Source organism: Ixodes scapularis, unplaced genomic scaffold (assembly GCF_016920785.2).
Source record: "Ixodes scapularis isolate PalLabHiFi unplaced genomic scaffold, ASM1692078v2 PGA_scaffold10__122_contigs__length_95168666, whole genome shotgun sequence".
NCBI classification, from domain to species: domain Eukaryota; kingdom Metazoa; phylum Arthropoda; class Arachnida; order Ixodida; family Ixodidae; genus Ixodes; species Ixodes scapularis.
Window position 1 is genome coordinate 90,610,733 of NW_024609836.1, and position 18,373 is coordinate 90,629,105.

At 49.8% G+C, this 18,373-nt stretch overlaps 1 protein-coding gene across 3 annotated transcripts in view; it reads left to right on the forward strand.

Annotated features, from left to right (window-relative positions):
• Positions 1-5,599: 5,599 nt before the first annotated feature.
• The window catches only part of LOC8036283, a 56,503-nt gene continuing 43,729 nt past the window's right edge, over positions 5,600-18,373 (forward strand). The window contains exons 1-6 of one of the 3 annotated variants that reach the window (XM_042288725.1): positions 5,600-6,260; positions 7,715-7,841; positions 8,493-8,629; positions 8,798-8,924; positions 12,751-12,884; positions 14,216-14,330. In XM_042288725.1, the coding sequence (XP_042144659.1) occupies positions 6,194-6,260; positions 7,715-7,841; positions 8,493-8,629; positions 8,798-8,924; positions 12,751-12,884; positions 14,216-14,330 (707 nt within the window). In that variant the 5' untranslated portion in view covers positions 5,600-6,193. The remainder of the gene's footprint in view (positions 6,261-7,714; positions 7,842-8,492; positions 8,630-8,797; positions 8,925-12,750; positions 12,885-14,215; positions 14,331-18,373) is intronic. The other 2 variants (XM_042288726.1, XM_042288727.1) reach the window with 2 other exon arrangements.

Sequence of the window (18,373 nt, forward strand, 5' to 3'; positions counted from 1 at the left end):
CAAATGTGCCAACGATGGACAAACATATATACCTCTCCCTGCACCGTGCGACGCCGGCTTCCCCTGACGGATGTACGCGACACGTCAGGATCCGAGTGTAAACGTTGATAAACGTTCTTCCGTCATTGTGACGGAATAACGTTGCAGCCGCTCGGCGACCTTGACATTTTGAAGCGCGAATGCGGCGGAAACGACGGTCCGCTCAATGGCAAACACGTTGATACTCGTAACTCCTCCTTTTATTTCTTCATTTCTACAATTTTGACGTTGGTTTTATTTTTTTTTTCTTTCTATTATAGTCAGCTTAAGAAACGCGGGGCGCATCTGATCATTAGGTTCACGTTTCTTGCTTTGTAATTCCTTCTACGTTGTTTTTTTAATTGATTGATGACGCAATATGAATTGGCTCCGATATCCCGCCCTTAAGAATCTGGAGCGTCCGCATCTTCTGGAAGGCACTTAGCAGAGATAATCGCTGCAATCGCAGAGGTCTCTAGGCGGATGAAGACGCTTAAAATATGTTTACACCCCACCTCCGCCCCCCCCCCCCCCCCTCCCAGAAAAAAAAAGAGGTAAGCGTTGCGGCATTAAACATGCTGAAACGTGATGCTCGGTACCACAGCGCAGGCGGTTTTAACTCGATAGCGTTCAGGCGCTCGTGTCGCAGAAAATCTGTCGTCGGCGTCGGTGGTACCAAAAAATCCCATAATGCAACGCGCGTAGCCACATCGCGCGTATGACGTCACACGTGGCTGTGACGTCACGACCGTATCGACCCGCTGAACTGGGGGGAAAATCTTTCCGCTAAATTTAGCGGAAACTTTAGCAGAAAATTTTACCGCTGTCAGGTGCGACGTCACGCGTCACTGACATGATGTCGCGAGTCATGTCAGTGACGCGTGACGTGATGACGGGAGTGGGAAGGTCCAAACGGGAAGGTTTAGATGGGAAAGGGTCGAAAGGGAACCACCTGCTTCAGAAAAAATGCCCCCCCCCCTCCCCCCCCCCCCCCGATAACCCTCTCTCGCGTTTCAACTCTTCAAAGCAAAGCGTCCTCCGAGTTTTTTTTTTTTTTTTTTTTATTTAAACATGTTATTGTTTAAACAGCGATTGCCTCTCGCAAATGTTTTTCGGCAAAAAGACGCTCCAGTTTTTTTTTATTTGTTTTTTTTTTTTTATTTGAGGTTGGAATTTTTTTTTTTTTTTCGCGAGCTAAGCGTGCAAAAGTCTTAAAACGTATTTTCTTTACGTTTGTGCGGACACATTCAATGACTTTCGTATTAACTGCTTATAAGTACTTTTTTTGTGATCATCATGGCGTAAAAATGCGACCCGAGAAGACAGACACTTAGAACAATTTACTGAATTGTATACACGTTTGATGTAGAAATGTTCACCAGATCAATAATTAACCTTGTTATAGTTAATACCTTTAAAAAAAACGTTTGACCGCGCATAGCTCAATGCTGTTTGTTAATACTCTAATATACGTTATAAGCTTAGATATACATAATTAGATATGTCTATTGCAGGGCTCGCGAGATATACTTCAAAATCATTCGGAAATACAATTCCTGTGATACATATACACCATATTACAGATACAAAAAAAAAATTATTTTATGAAACAGGATATCCCTGATATACTTCTGCAAAAACGGCAAGAAAGTATCCCGGACTACTGATACAGATACATTCCGAGATGAATATTTTTCCCGAACGGTGTTTCGTGCCAGGGGGGCAGTTCGTGACGATTGCAATCGATAATGGATAGTTCATCTGTTTGTGCAGGTTGACGTACCTCCTCTTAGGTCGAAGTCTTTCTCTAATCATAGATAGCACCTCGAATGGCGGAAACATTAATCCGCCCTCTTGAGTGCTTATGAGTCATCCAGGGTGCGAACCAAGGACACGGACCCGCCTGCACTATCTGCGCTGAAACTGCTGCAACATGGGAGAAAAAATGAATTCCTCACACAAGCCATACAAGCTCTCTGCTGTTTGTGATTGGCGGTTTTGTACTCTTGCACTCGCCACCTTTGCAGCGTTCACTCTTTTAGTCTGGAAATAGGGGAGGGATTTATTGGAGGAGCTTATCCTGATAGCTAATTGAGAGTGACCTCTTCTTGAGCCCCATTTGTCTTTAGTTAATTTTCAACTCTTTCCTCAGTTTTTGTGACCCTTCGCCCTGCACCAGGCAGCCATGTTTTCCTGTATTCGACGCGTTCATAATAAACATTCTAGGACTTACTCGCTCCAAAAAGCTGTTTCCAGTTTATCGTAAACAGTCGACGAATGGAACCAGACGCCGAAGACTGGAAGAGTGTTCCGATACAATGGATACATCCTAAATGTAATTCACTACAGAGATACAGGTACACTTTTTAAATGTACCTCGATACAGACATCCAGATACTCGAAGGTATCTCAAAGATACTTTCGCAGTACATCTGTACCGCGATACTGTTTAGTTTTGATCTATTGGTGCCGAATAAACAAATTCCTGCAAATCAGTCGTTATGACAATGTGAACCCCGGAAGAAAGATTAACTCCGACCCAAATATATATATATATATATATATATATATATATATATATATATATATATATATATATATATATATATATATATATATATCTTCCTGACGAAGGCCGAACTCCGGGCGAAACGTCGAAGATTAAATCGTCCGTTGTTGCTGTTTTTCACTAAGGGTTTTTTTCTTCTCAGTTTTATACCCACGCCTTCGGCCTCCCGCCACCATGCCCGTTTTATATATATATATATATATATATATATATATTACCACGTCATTATGCGCTCGAACCAGCAATTAGTGTGGTTCCTCGAATCAATGCAACTAATGGGAAGAGCGATCGGCATTATCCTCCAATAACTACGCAGATTTTAGCGTAAAAGAAAAAAAATGGCGTTCAGCTTCTTTTGTTATTGGACCACAATGTCACTCAAGTCCCTTATTGGCTAATCTGATTTTTTTTAACGATTGGCATCTCTCACATTGCACTTCTTGGTCTAATTGTATCCTCCCAGCTACGTCATTCGCTCGAGTCCCGTTGTTCGTCGTGATTGGTTGTTTCCGTGAGAAGAGAGAGAGAATGACTTTTTCCTAGAGTGCATCCTTGATTGAGGCGCGCGTTAGTAGACAGTTTTCCAGTCATGCAGACAGTGAACACCTCGTCCTCAGTATACGATGTGACTCAAGGGGAGCTTCTGAGAGTTTATAGTTTGCGCCAACAAAGAACGTCTGGCAGATGCCGTTTCCGGCTTTCTTATACGGGCCGGGTTGTACTTCGCAGTCTTTCTGAACCCTCACGCGAACACGCGTGGCGCATGGCTCGCGAGCCGTCGATTCGTAAACGTCGACGAGGTGTCGGAAAGCGTGGCCCCTCTTTGCGGTATAGACGCTTTACACACGCGCCAGATTGAGCCGCCATAGCCGCCCTTCCCTTGTCTTACCGAAATGCCGAGCCACTGAAGCGGGCGTTGACGGGTCTTCACAAGGGCCTATGCTGGGCACAAGAACACAGTAGCATCTAAAATGGCAATAACCTGTCCTGCTGTGGTAATGATGAAGTGAAGCGAACGGAATAAGAGGGAACAAAAACTGAAGGTCAGTTATGGCGGCGCCCATGCACAGATGCTGTAAAGCGTCTATACTCCACCAGCTTGGGAGCCAACACCGTTGGCGAAATACCCAACAGAACAGCACGGACGGCTGACCTGGTCTTCATTTTCCTTCTCTGCGTTATTAAAAGACATTTTCAACAACAGCAACTGGCGAGGAGGGTTGGCTATTTCCGAACCGCGCAACCGCTTCATCGACGGCGATGCGGTGATGCTCCCCAGTGGGCTTCCTCATTTTATTTTTGGGGAGGGCTGGGACAGGAAACAGAAAAGAATCGAGCTCCGTCTCTTCGTGCAACCTGTCAGTTTTTTTTTATTTATTTATTTATTTAAGCCGCAGTTACATTTCCCGTACATTAAACAGAAGGACACGCTGTTCGCTGTTCGCAGAAGTGGGTCTGCATGCACGTGGTCAAGCGTGTACGCGGAGCGCGTTTGCTCCGTTCATACGAATGCTTTCAAGATGTCGGCAGACAGATTTTGTAGGAAAATTTAAAAAAAAATGCTACCGGTCATACAACGAAGAAACACGCCTCAGATGCGGACGGTTTGAGGCGCGATGGGTGACCGTTGTACGATTAGAAAACGGGATTTGCTGAGCTTCATTAGCAGTGTAAGGAAGCTGGGGCGACGGAGGTTTTGCTCCGGGCGCGGACACTTTTAACGTTTCCGGGGTGCGGAAAAGCGTTTCCTGCATTTTCGCAGATCAAGCTTGGGACGGGACGGCCGCACCAGTAGAGATATTAAGTAACGAGATAACTGAGGTGGCGTATCTCTCAGGAGTACTTTTATTTAGTGACTGTTTTATCGAAAGGATTTTTTTTTAGAGATCTGACCCGCGAAACCGAGATGTCCTCGTAGAAGGTTATGCAGTTGGGATAGTTGGTGAATCATCGCATCGGTTAAAAAGCGCTAAAAAGACGACGGACAATTTAAAGGGCGAAGCGTTCTGTGGTGTTCTGTCGTCCTTTGACTTATCTGCCGCTTTTTAGCGCTTTCATCCCATAGATGCCTCCCTGTGCACGTGTCGATGTGCGCCTGCGTGCTTGTATTTGTGTAGTCGTGTCTCGTCGAGTATCTGCCTTGGTCTTGGAGTGTGTGTGTGCGTGTGTGTGTGTGTGTGCGTGTGTATGTGTGTGTATGTTTGTGTGCTATCGCGGACAATATGAGCTGAAGAGTCGTTCATACTTATGTGACATACCTGCCGGCTTCTCAGAGAATTCTGGTCTGAACTCGGAATAGAATGCGACGTTGCGGTTTCATATACTACAGACTATTTGACACATTGGCAAAGGACAGAACACGTGGGGATTAGAGGCACAGAAATGCACGTATCGGGTGCTTCAGTTCATATATTGTACGCGGAGGAGCACGACGGATGCGCGTGTCTGGACATGCGTGTAAGCGAGTTCACGTGGGCTCTTCCACACACAAGCGGTCTTGCGAAACGCGACCGAAATTTTTTATTGAACAAGAACTGAATTCATGGGTAGTCCATCGAGAAAAAGGTCACACGGAAATGTTGCCTCCCTCCATTCGCCTGCACGTAAAGGACTGCAAAATAGGCCATTTTGAAACGTGCGCGCGCCCTGGTAGCTGCCGCGCCCATTATCCGAATTCACCTTTGTTTGGGCACGTAATCTGAGCAAGTATTCGACACGAGCGATGCGTCAGAGATCGGCAGTAACTCGTATCCAGTCACAGGCTTCGTGCCAAAGAAATGGCGGCGGACAATGTCGTCTGATAGACTTTCGAAAACGGTCTATTGCTTCGGTGCTGAACACTCCGAATCAACACCGCTTTCGAAGCAGACGCCAGCCAGCTTTAGCAGATCACGGGGCACTCTTTCGTAACGGCCGTAAAACTTGCCTCCTCCACCCTAGTAAAACAAAAAAGTGCGACATGCAAACGTTTCCTCTCCTACCCGTACACGCCTCCGAACGCCGCTCGAGGTCACTGCCGCGGCCACTACTCTGGGCCTTCAGCTCCCTTCCTTGCTCGCTCACTTCCGGTACCTCACTTCCGGGAATCGATCCCGGGAGGAATGGCGGCGGCGGTAGACAGCCTACATGTAACAGAGGGAGCAACTCCATCAGTGAAAGCGCGTTTGCAATTTAATGGCGGCCGCCTACCCCGCGCAGGTTGCGATCGTGTGCGCATGGGTGCGTTGTCGAGTGGATGGCGGGTGTGAAAAGACGAAGCTCGCAGACGACAGGTGCGCTCGCCTCTTCCTCGCTGCTCGTGGTGTGACCCCCGATTGAGCATTTCCAGAACACTCTCAAATCAAGGCACACTAGCTTCGGTGAGGTAATCGCGTGGATTTGAGAAGAACGCACGTGTCTTATGAGTTTTGCCGTTGGGGGCCGGGCGCCGGTGGAACTTGGACCAGGTGTGTTCGCTCGCTCTTATCGGCACGCGGCGTGGAGTGATTCCATGCGAAAGCCCGTATCGTGCTTATCTGCGTCCATACAAACGCAGAGGTACGGTGACGGAGACGCAGATACTACATCGTGCCGTAAAGGGACGGGTCGAAATTGCGACGACTAAAAATGGTCCCTCTAACCTCGTCCCGGGCGTCGGCGTCTCTTCTTCTCTTCGTGTTTTTGGTCAAGCAAGGTGAGTTTTGATTGGTCATCCTGACCCAGAAATGGAGGGCAATGAGTTCTAAATTACGTCGCTACATTTCAAGTGCACCCCGTAGGAATTAGGTAATTTCTTCAGAAAACAAAAATCTCAATTTTTATTACGAAAATAAAAAAAGAAAAAAACGCGCACCTTTCTGAGTGGGCGTTGTGGCGGATACCGCTATACTCGCTGACAGCTTGAGGAGCACAGGGTGTAGCAAATTCCCGAACATTCCTCTGTCGCTCCGGCAGGTTCCCTCATTTTCCGGCCAGAGCCCCGAGGAACAACTTATGAATCAAGACGAATCAGCATAATATCTCACTACGTCCTGGGCTTCCCAAGTTGTCATTCCAACCTTTCTCTGCGACGCTGTCGTCCGACCACAAGGTCAGACTCCATTCGCTCTAGCGAAACATACGCGCATGTGCCGTGCCGACAGCAGCGCCACCGCAGCGGTGTGACGTCACAAAAAAAAAAGTGTCGAGTCACTGGGCTGTGGACGCGTGCGTATCTGTTACATTTTCTTGTACGTTACGTTGCAAGCACAATGCGGACTAGGTGTGTGCAAAGCTTCGCAAGAAGTGATTGTTTCTGAGAAGCCAACTTCGGCGTGCTAAGAGTGATGTTTGTCTATCTGCTTACAAGTGCTGGGTGCGTCTTGATATTCTAATGCGCGAGTGCCGTATACGTGATGCATGGTTGGAAATAAATATGCAGTTTCTCAAATGGGAAGAATGAAAAGCTCTGCCCTCTGATTTATAATTTTCTGGGTACGGGCGCCTATAATCTCTCTCCAATGCGACGCGTGAGGCAGAAATGAACTCATTGAAAAAGCAAACAAAAGATTTACGCTTTTAAAATGGTTAGCAATTGTACGAGAATGAGAGATGAACGAGAGTGCTCGCGCCCTCCACTTCGACGTTCTGTGAAAACGCGCAACGCTAGGGCACACTCTGAGAAAAGGACTGGTGAGGGGTCCACCTCTCTGGAGAACACGAGACAACGAGTCACGGTGAATAGTAGAATTATCCCAGTTAATAACAAAACTCGAAATATGACTAGACGAAAAAAAAAGTTTGATTCGCACAAGAATAATGAGCATGACTTTTCACCCTCTCGTTATTCCTGTGGACTTATAACTTTTTTTTTTTTCTTCAGATCTCATTGTGCAATCAGTTTTGTTATTTTGTAGCATCGTTCTATTGCTTGCCGTGACTGACCGTTTTTGTTGTTTTCTTTTCATTTCGCCTGAACTTTCGAATTTTTTTGAGTGGACAATTCCCCGATATTGTTTCAAAAACATGGTCGTCAAACACCTCTTTTTCTGTTTAAAAACAATATTAGAATGGACTCGTTATCTAGTGTTATAAACAAAACAAAGCAATTAAAAAAAAAAAAAAACCAAGTGCTACTTTAACATGGCGTTTATCACTGTGCACTCTTAGGCGCTTGCGTTCAACCAGAGTGCGAGTTTCAAGAATTCCACGAGCTCTCCTCGCCGGTCATCTCCTCTCTAAAGTTCAGGGTAACGGGACAACTGAACACTCCTTACATACTGCAACAAGATTGCGAGTAAGTACACAGTTTTCTTTTTGTTTTACCTTCCGGTTGCAAGGACGTTGAAGCATATGTATCCCCCTCAAAAACCTTCACAGAGGCGTCACAAGTGATCGCATTCAATGTCTCTAGACATAGTCCCACATCTCACACATCATAGAAAAGCCAGTCTGCAAACATGAGTCACGTCAATATCCAAGTTTCTTCTTGAACTTATTGCGATGAGGCATCCGAAGCACGGATCTCACGGTGATTCACGTTCGACTCTTGCAGACTGTCTTTTGTATGATGCATAAGCAGTGTGACCTCGGTAACACTGCTTATACATTACACAAAAGGCAGTCTGCGTACAGATTCGAACGCGAGTCATCGCGAGATCCGCGCTTCGAATGCGGCACGGCAAAGAGTTCGAGGAGAACACTTGGCACGCGGCATTCGAACCACGGATATTGGTGTGACACGTGTTTGCAGACTGTCCTTTGTATGATGTGTGAGCAGTCTGACCCCGGATTAAGGGATCGTTATAGTGTATATCAGCCGAAGTAGTTTATCGCATCTGAAAATAATTTTAGTACAAAGTGCGTCATTTGCGTAGAACCGAAAATCAGTTCTACGCAAATAAAACGAATATACCGCTTAATGTCCATCGCACGATTGCGTTCCCAGCGACCTGAAAAACGTTAACCAGCGAGTGGAAACGTTGCTCGAAGGATGTAGCGCTGACAAAGACGAAGATCTGAAGAAACGCATAAAGGGCTTGCAGTTAACCCAGGAATCTTTGTGCGGCAGCGAACTAGAGGAAGGTAAGAGAAATCGGCATTTTTGTTCTTAATCACCACCATGAGCGGAGTTAGACGCTGGCAAACACCGGTTCTTGCTCACGCGCAGTGTTCCCGGCATGCAGCTGTGAACAAACGCACTTGCTTTTTAAACTGTTGTTTCTCCTGCCTGTTTGTGCTTGTGACTCGTAGACCTGAACCTCTGGCAAGACTGTTTCGATGCAAAGGTCTTCGCTGAATGCAAGAAGAACGTCGAGGAGCGGCTGAGGAAGCTGGAACAAGACGGCGCTCTGGACGTTACAGGAGATTACATGTGCAGGTACCCATCTTTGAATGTGTGTCTAAACAAACGCGGGTTTTGGGGTTCATTTTTCGGCACGCATAAAAGAGCTTACATGGCGAGCAAGTTTCTTGTGCTTCGCGACGCGAGGAGAGAGACGCCGATCAACGGACGAAAAAAGTGAATGCCGTTTACAACTCCCTGTAACGCCGAATTAGAGCGCAGCTCTTAAGGAGGAGGAGGGAAGGGTACTGGGGGGGGGTCACGTGAACTTGGGGGGGTCACGTGACGATGACAATGCCGATGATGTCATCTGTGACGTCACTGATGACGTCATCAGTGACGATGACGATGCGGATACCGATGACGTCATTAGTGACGTCACTGATGACGTCATCAGTGACGTCATCAATGACGACGATGACGATGCGGATGTCGGTGACGTCATCAGTGATGATGACGATGCGGATGTCGGTGACGTCATCAGTGATGATGACGATGACGATGCGGATGCCGGTGACATCAGTGACGTCACTGATGACGTCATCCGTGATGATGACGCGAGCCCCCCGGGGGTCACGTGACCCCGGGGAGGGGGGGGGGGCTCGCGCGGTGCATTATGGGACATTTCCCATAATGCACCGCGCGGTTACGCCGACGCCGACGGCGACGCCGCTCAAGCCGGAAACGGGCGACTAAGAGCTGCGCTCTAAAAGAGAACGGACTATAGATCTTTTCCACAAGGGCGCCGCCATCTTGAATTGTCGTCACTTCCAGTATGGGCGAAAACACAACTTTGCCGTTGCCAGGCCAATAGAAGACATTTAGGATATAAGCCTAAACGTCACACATTCTCGTTTTGGCTCCCCTCTATTTTTTTACTGGTTACAGGTTGAAACGTTCTACTATTTTGTCGTCGGCCATACTCGAAGTGACGAATATTTAAGATGGCGGCACCCCTGTGGAAAATGTCTATAGAACGCGCAATGACGCAATGATTGGCTCAGGTAGCGGAAAGGAGGAGGGGGGGACAAAATCACCTGGGTGGATTCGGAGGGTAAACGAACTCACGAGATACGCAAGGAGCAGGCGAACTTGCTCGACGTATATACTCCGTTCATCCTTAAGGGTCGACCGACCAGACTCCAGATTCTGCAAGGCAGAAGATCCTTCTCACCAAGGGGCAGAAGTAAACAGGCGACGGTGGACAGGGTAGAAGGGTGGAGACGAGTAAGCGGGGCAAAAGTGGAAAGCGCGAACTGGCCATCGGCCTTTAAGACCCGTTCACACACTTGCAACCGAGTAGGACCGAATGAGACAAGACCCGTTTTTGAGGCTCTTGCTACCGGTCGTGAGACGTCACAAGAGGCGTAAAGACCGGTCCTGTCTCAGTCCGTTGTAGCCAGACGCATCTGTGTGAACGGGCCTTTAAGCTGAGACAAGCTCCGCCTTCGGCGCGAGCTCGCTGACCTCCGTATGTGCTTTGGTTGCGGGTGCCTGTGCGTTCACACTTGTGTTAGCAAGGGCAGAAAGCTTGCGCTGAAGGCGAAGCTTCTAGTCTCACATTGAACGGAGTATGGAGTACACACTGGACGCCATAGTTGAGTGCGCCGTTCACCGCGCATGCGACCTGGCCACGGTGGACCTGGCAAACACAGGCTGTCAAGAGCCGCAGTTTTGATGGTGCGGAATGTACGTTGCCAAACTAGTTACTGAAACTCCACGTCAGTACCGCAATCAGCAACCACAGACTCAGAGATTGGCGCCGGTGAATACTCGCTGTAATCACGGACACCTCAACGCGGGGCGGGTCGCATCTGATTAACGCTCCACGGCCAATGCGATTGAGGCACTGGCCGACAAGAACGAAAAACGACGAATCCCGAAGCACTAGGAACGTGAACGTTAGACGTCGGGCGCTGCCTCTCTTATCTCGATGAGTGTGTGGTTTTTGCACGAGACCACGATGCAAGGCTCTCTATATCGCTTCAAAAATCTCGCCGGAACCCGCCGGAATCCATGATAGAGGCATTTGTCGCTCTTATTCTATGTTTTGCGTGCTTTGGGGCCGTGTTCGCGCTGTAGTTTGTCCGATCACTCGAGTGATCGTTCACTCGAGTCAGTTGCTCCATATTTAAATGTTCTAGCCGTAAAAGACGGCGAAAAAGTGGAGCTGCGGCCGGGAGTATTGTGTGTTTTTCTATTTTTATTTAGAATTCCTGCAATTATTAGGAAGTTAGAACCAGCACAAGGCGACGCTCGAGCAATCGGCTCGCCGACGTCATAAATGGTTCCTACGGATACGCCGGCACAATCTGGACAGAAAAAGTTCGACCTAACTAAAGGTTTGTGGACTGCACCTCGTGCTAGGTGAGGAACCTCTCTGCGATTGACTGGGACAAGTAAAGCAGACGAAATTACTTCTGTGGCAGCTCCAGTCTTCGTCTGTGAGCCAGTCAAAAAGTTGGAGGACCCGTATGGGTGCTGACAAGTTTTGCACAATATCACCCAGTGATTTCACGTGTACGTAGCAGCACTAAATTTCTCGTCAGTCACCGGAAACGATTAGCAGACCACGCATCTTTCGCCGTCCGACGGTACTCTCACGAGGCGTCCACGTGCCGTACGACGGCACTCCGCGCGCGCATTGAAGTGCCGATCGAGGATGTTAATAAACCCAAGTCACGCTTGTTCTGACATGTGTTCCATCGGCAACTCGCCCCCAATTTGCTTTAGCCTCAAACACGAGCGAGGCATACGCCAGGGCTTTCCGGCACTACTGCTGCCGCTATAAGACGCTAAGTGCCTCCAGCATGGAGCCAAGGCACTCATGGCAGACGACAATGTTGGTTTCGATTCTGAAGCTAACCGAAAGTTCGCCTGCTTTTGGTACAGTGGTTGCGATGATGTCTGAACGCCAAGCCCTTATTGGCTGATTGAAAAAAAAACAATAGTTGGTAGACCCAACACCTCCTAGATAACGAAGCCGTGGTGGTGATAGAGATGTCATCATCAGCGAAGGTCAAAGATGGTCACAGATTGGACACGACGATTTCGTAAACGTTCGGCTCCAACTTAACTCGAAGCAGAGCGCTGACGCAGCATTTGTTACCAATCTGTGCCCAGCGTTGAGGCTTCGCTGGTGGCGCAAAAATGTCAGCACTACGGCCTTGTCTTCTAGGCGGCACTACGGCCTTGTCTTCTACATCTAGCATGGCAGCACTACGGCCTTGTCACTACGGCCTTGTCTTCTACATCTAGCATTGAGGTCTGCCCATATATCCTTTCAATCGGAGCCAATCAGAGCTCGGCGTCGTTCTGACGTCACCGCAACTCCTGCGCAAGAAGCAGACGACTTACCCTGCGCATATGCGCTCTAAGAAATCTGGAGCGTCTGCCCTCTCGCAGAGTATTTTGGGAGAACCAATTCCTGCAACCTACGGGAGTGTCGCAGCAATGAGTGTCTTGTATACTACCATCGCAGTTTGTAAGACACTGAGAGTACATTTGAATGTCGCAGCTATAGGGTGTTTCAGTGACGTAATTCCATCCAACATTTTGTTGTTGTAAGCTGTATGGCGTGTGCCAAACTCGAGCATTCCAAGGATTTACATGACCCCTCAAATGCGTAGAGCACAAAAGCTTATGTATTACCACGCTGACATCTTTTCAACCGGTTGCGATGCAATCCTTTAAATTTGTCAATTTGTTTGGAAAAACAAACTAACAACACAAGGGCGGATTGACGTCATGTGCAAACACCCTATAGAGTACGCGCCGCAGAAGCCAACGGTACGTGCATGTACACCAACCGACCGAGTGCTTAGCGAAGGCTTTCACAACATGAGTTTTCCCGTTCCCGCAGAAACTTGTCGCTGAGCTTCCAGTGCGCACTGCAGGCAGGTGCAGGTTGCCCCAAGAAAGCGGAAAGGGCCAGGAAGGCCGTGGAAAACTACATCAACGCTCTCATGGACACGTCAAGGTGTCGGAGACCTACCGGTAAGTCAAACATCGTATCGTACGATGTCGCAGATTTTCACGCGAAGTTCTGTTCCTGGAACGCTTGTCCGAGCGCCACAACACCCGTCGATGCAAGAACGTCAAGAGAGTTCGCAACTCCTCCACGTGGGAGGAGTTGCGAAGGGATCGAAGGGGTGACCGCGAAACGCGGGAGGAGGAGGACAGTGTGGGTCAGGGGGTGGGAGCAGTTCGTGAGTTAAGAAGTTGAATAAAGGCCTGTTCACACACTTGCGACCTCTTAGATCCGAGTGCCTTGGAACCTCTTAATATCTGTTACGACGAGAGGACACACTGGCGCCATATTTTGGGTAGCAGTGTAAACCTGGCGGTCCGGCATATTTTCTATTATTTCACTCATTATCCTTTTAAAGCGGAGCTGTTAAGGGCTAGGTTCCCCAGGATCATGTCCGTGTATGTCGACACAAACCTACTTGGACAGCTACCGCCATCTATAAGCGACGGCGGCAAACACACAATCAGTACGGTTCCCGACGTCGCTCGTAGATGGCGGCAACCTTTCCAGCTATAATAGAAGAATGGAGAGTTGGGCGCGTTGGTGGGAATTCATCGTAGGAAACAGCGCGAAAAACAGACGACGACGAAGAAGAAGCACACAGTGTGTCAAGGACAGCTCCGCTGGTCTTCCTTCCTCACGAGAGTGGAAAGGCTCATAGGCACATTTGGCTTCGGACTACCGCAAAAACTTCGCTCTTGTCAAATGCAGTTCCAAGGTCACCGCATAGATGACGCCAGCCTGCCAGTGTGTTCTCTCGTCCTAAGAAATTTTAAGAGGTTTCAACAGGTCTTGTCTCTCTCGGTCGTACTCGGTTGCAAGTGTGTAAACGGGCCTTAAAGGTGTGCGGTAAAGTTGTAAAGTCAGTAGAGATAACGTTACAGAAGCTGGAGTCTCATGCTGTCGGACGTGGCGATCCTGGCGGTTTGGAGCAAAAGTTATGGGAGAAAACTGCGCGACGATCACACGACGCGATGCATTTAGACAGCCGCAGCTGTGCTGCTTATTCGACGATATGACGATGACGATCGATTGACACTGCGCAGATCGTGCGTCATACGGTAATCTAACATTGAAATGACGTAGCCTTGATGTAGCGTCGATACGTTGTTGATGAATAAATGATTTTAAGGTCGTCATGTGTTTACTCGCCAAATGTAGCGGGGAAAATGAATTGGTACATTGGTCAAGTGAGGTCAACTATTCCGCTAAATTTAGCGGGGAAACTGAATTGGTGCAAGGGTCACGTGACGTTGTCATTGAAAACGGAACATTTGTGATTTGTTCTGCTTTGAAGAGTACGCTTGCGAGGAAGACCTGTTCCGCAATTGCTACTTGAGTGTCGCGTACCCTGGAGGTTGGCCATTGCCCATGTTCCCGAGCGGTGCAGATAAGCTCGCCGAAGGATGCAGGTAAGTGCACTTCCTACCCTGTGCAACGCGTCACGTAGAGCTCGATTCCTGCCCTGCCGAATGTAAGCGTGCATAATGTGTGGCCTCGTCTCAGTGTCGCTCGCTTGAAGAACTTCAGATTATGGTCTCTTGATGAGACCATATTGTGGAGATGAGAGCGGCAGGGTGTCTTTTTTTCACTGCCTTGTGAGTCGTGACTCCAGTACACACTCGATGCCTTCCGTAGTGCTTGGGTTGCGTGTGGACGTTCCAGGCTCACGAGACGCCGACGAAGGCGGGAAGTTCGCGCTGGGGGCGGGACAACGAAAAACCGGCGCCCCGCCGTTCTAATCCTGCCAGCGCTTGCAGGAGAAGACAGATTCCGGCGGGCGATCCAATCCGACATGGATAACGGCATCTGGAACCGCCAAAAACTTAAAATGTTTCTTTTAATACAACAATTAATACAGCTCACCTCCACCCTTACTAGTATATTATCTCTGAACAATTTTCGTAGTTGGTTTTGGCTCGAAAGTGTGCGGTTGTGTTTTGGACGACGCTGGTAAGCGCACCGGTGACGGGCGGAGTGGGGTCGAGAGGAATATTTGTTGCACTGGGAAAAGGAAAAAAGCAGAGCAGTGATCGAAAAAAGGAAGAAATAAACTTTTCCTCTTTTTTTTTTTAAGGGCCCGGGGGGGGGGGGGGGGGGGGCGATTGTAGAATGAATTTGAAGGGGAGAATACAACCAGTGTTCTCAAGAAACAATAATCGCCCCCCCCCCCACCCCCCCGGCTCCCGACACGGTTTGCGAGAAGACAAATACCCGTGCCACACGGGCAACTCGAATGCCATTTACAACGACTGACATTTGAGCGGACGGCCAATCAGCGCGCGACACTCCGGGCGTGGCGCATTCCACGCGCGAAAGATCGCGAGCTGATTCGCCGATCACGCAAATGTCACTCCTTATAAATGGCATTGTACCCGTGCCACACGGGCAACTCGAATGCCATTTACAACGACTGACATTTGAGCGGACGGCCAATCAGCGCGCGACACTCCGGGCGTGGCGCATTCCACGCGCGAAAGATCGCGAGCTGATTCGCCGATCACGCAAATGTCACTCCTTATAAATGGCATTGTACCCGTGCCACACGGGCAACTCGAATGCCATTTACAACGACTGACATTTGAGCGGACGGCCAATCAGCGCGCGACACTCCGGGCGTGGCGCATTCCACGCGCGAAAGATCGCGAGCTGATTCGCCGATCACGCAAATGTCACTCCTTATAAATGGCATTGTACCCGTGCCACACGGGCAACTCGAATGCCATTTACAACGACTGACATTTGAGCGGACGGCCAATCAGCGCGCGACACTCCGGGCGTGGCGCATTCCACGCGCGAAAGATCGCGAGCTGATTCGCCGATCACGCAAATGTCACTCCTTATAAATGGCATTGTACCCGTGCCACACGGGCAACTCGAATGCCATTTACAACGACTGACATTTGAGCGGACGGCCAATCAGCGCGCGACACTCCGGGCGTGGCGCATTCCACGCGCGAAAGATCGCGAGCTGATTCGCCAATCACACAAATGTGACTCCTTATAAATGGCATTGTACCCGTGCCACACGGGCAACTCGAATGCCATTTACAACGACTGACATTTGAGCGGACGGCCAATCAGCGCGCGACACTCCGGGCGTGGCGCATTCCACGCGCGAAAGATCGCGAGCTGATTCGCCGATCACGCAAATGTCACTCCTTATAAATGGCATTGTACCCGTGCCACACGGGCAACTCGAATGCCATTTACAACGACTGACATTTGAGCGGACGGCCAATCAGCGCGCGACACTCCGGGCGTGGCGCATTCCACGCGCGAAAGATCGCGAGCTGATTCGCCGATCACGCAAATGTCACTCCTTATAAATGGCATTGTACCCGTGCCACACGGGCAACTCGAATGCCATTTACAACGACTGACATTTGAGCGGACGGCCAATCAGCGCGCGACACTCCGGGCGTGGCGCATTCCACGCGCGAAAGATCGCGAGCTGATTCGCCGATCACGCAAATGTCACTCCTTATAAATGGCATTGTACCCGTGCCACACGGGCAACTCGAATGCCATTTACAACGACTGACATTTGAGCGGACGGCCAATCAGCGCGCGACACTCCGGGCGTGGCGCATTCCACGCGCGAAAGATCGCGAGCTGATTCGCCGATCACACAAATGTGACTCCTTATAAATGGCATTGTACCCGTGCCACACGGGCTACTCGAATGCCATTTACAACAAATGACATTTGAGCGGACGGCCAATCAGCGCGCGACACTCCGGGCGTGGCGCATTCCACGCGCGAAAGATCGCGAGCTGATTCGCCGATCACGCAAATGTCACTCCTTATAAATGGCATTGTACCCGTGCCACACGGTCAACTCGAATGCCATTTACAACGACTGACATTTGAGCGGACGGCCAATCAGCGCGCGACACTCCGGGCGTGGCGCATTCCACGCGCGAAAGATCGCGAGCTGATTCGCCGATCACACAAATGTGACTCCTTATAAATGGCATTGTACCCGTGCCACACGGGCTACTCGAATGCCATTTACAACAAATGACATTTGAGCGGACGGCCAATCAGCGCGCGACACTCCGGGCGTGGCGCATTCCACGCGCGAAAGATCGCGAGCTGATTCGCCGATCACGCAAATGTCACTCCTTATAAATGGCATTGTACCCGTGCCACACGGGCAACTCGAATGCCATTTACAACGACTGACATTTGAGCGGACGGCCAATCAGCGCGCGACACTCCGGGCGTGGCGCATTCCACGCGCGAAAGATCGCGAGCTGATTCGCCGATCACGCAAATGTCACTCCTTATAAATGGCATTGTACCCGTGCCACACGGGCAACTCGAATGCCATTTACAACGACTGACATTTGAGCGGACGGCCAATCAGCGCGCGACACTCCGGGCGTGGCGCATTCCACGCGCGAAAGATCGCGAGCTGATTCGCCGATCACACAAATGTGACTCCTTATAAATGGCATTGTACCCGTGCCACACGGGCAACTCGAATGCCATTTACAACGACTGACATTTGAGCGGACGGCCAATCAGCGCGCGACACTCCGGGCGTGGCGCATTCCACGCGCGAAAGATCGCGAGCTGATTCGCCGATCACGCAAATGTCACTCCTTATAAATGGCATTGTACCCGTGCCACACGGGCAACTCGAATGCCATTTACAACGACTGACATTTGAGCGGACGGCCAATCAGCGCGCGACACTCCGGGCGTGGCGCATTCCACGCGCGAAAGATCGCGAGCTGATTCGCCGATCACACAAATGTGACTCCTTATAAATGGCATTGTACCCGTGCCACACGGGCAACTCGAATGCCATTTACAACGACTGACATTTGAGCGGACGGCCAATCAGCGCGCGACACTCCGGGCGTGGCGCATTCCACGCGCGAAAGATCGCGAGCTGATTCGCCGATCACGCAAATGTCACTCCTTATAAATGGCATTGTACCCGTGCCACACGGGCAACTCGAATGCCATTTACAACGACTGACATTTGAGCGGACGGCCAATCAGCGCGCGACACTCCGGGCGTGGCGCATTCCACGCGCGAAAGATCGCGAGCTGATTCGCCGATCACACAAATGTGACTCCTTATAAATGGCATTGTACCCGTGCCACACGGGCAACTCGAATGCCATTTACAACGACTGACATTTGAGCGGACGGCCAATCAGCGCGCGACACTCCGGGCGTGGCGCATTCCACGCGCGAAAGATCGCGAGCTGATTCGCCGATCACGCAAATGTCACTCCTTATAAATGGCATTGTACCCGTGCCACACGGGCAACTCGAATGCCATTTACAACGACTGACATTTGAGCGGACGGCCAATCAGCGCGCGACACTCCGGGCGTGGCGCATTCCACGCGCGAAAGATCGCGAGCTGATTCGCCGATCACACAAATGTGACTCCTTATAAATGGCATTGTACCCGTGCCACACGGGCAACTCG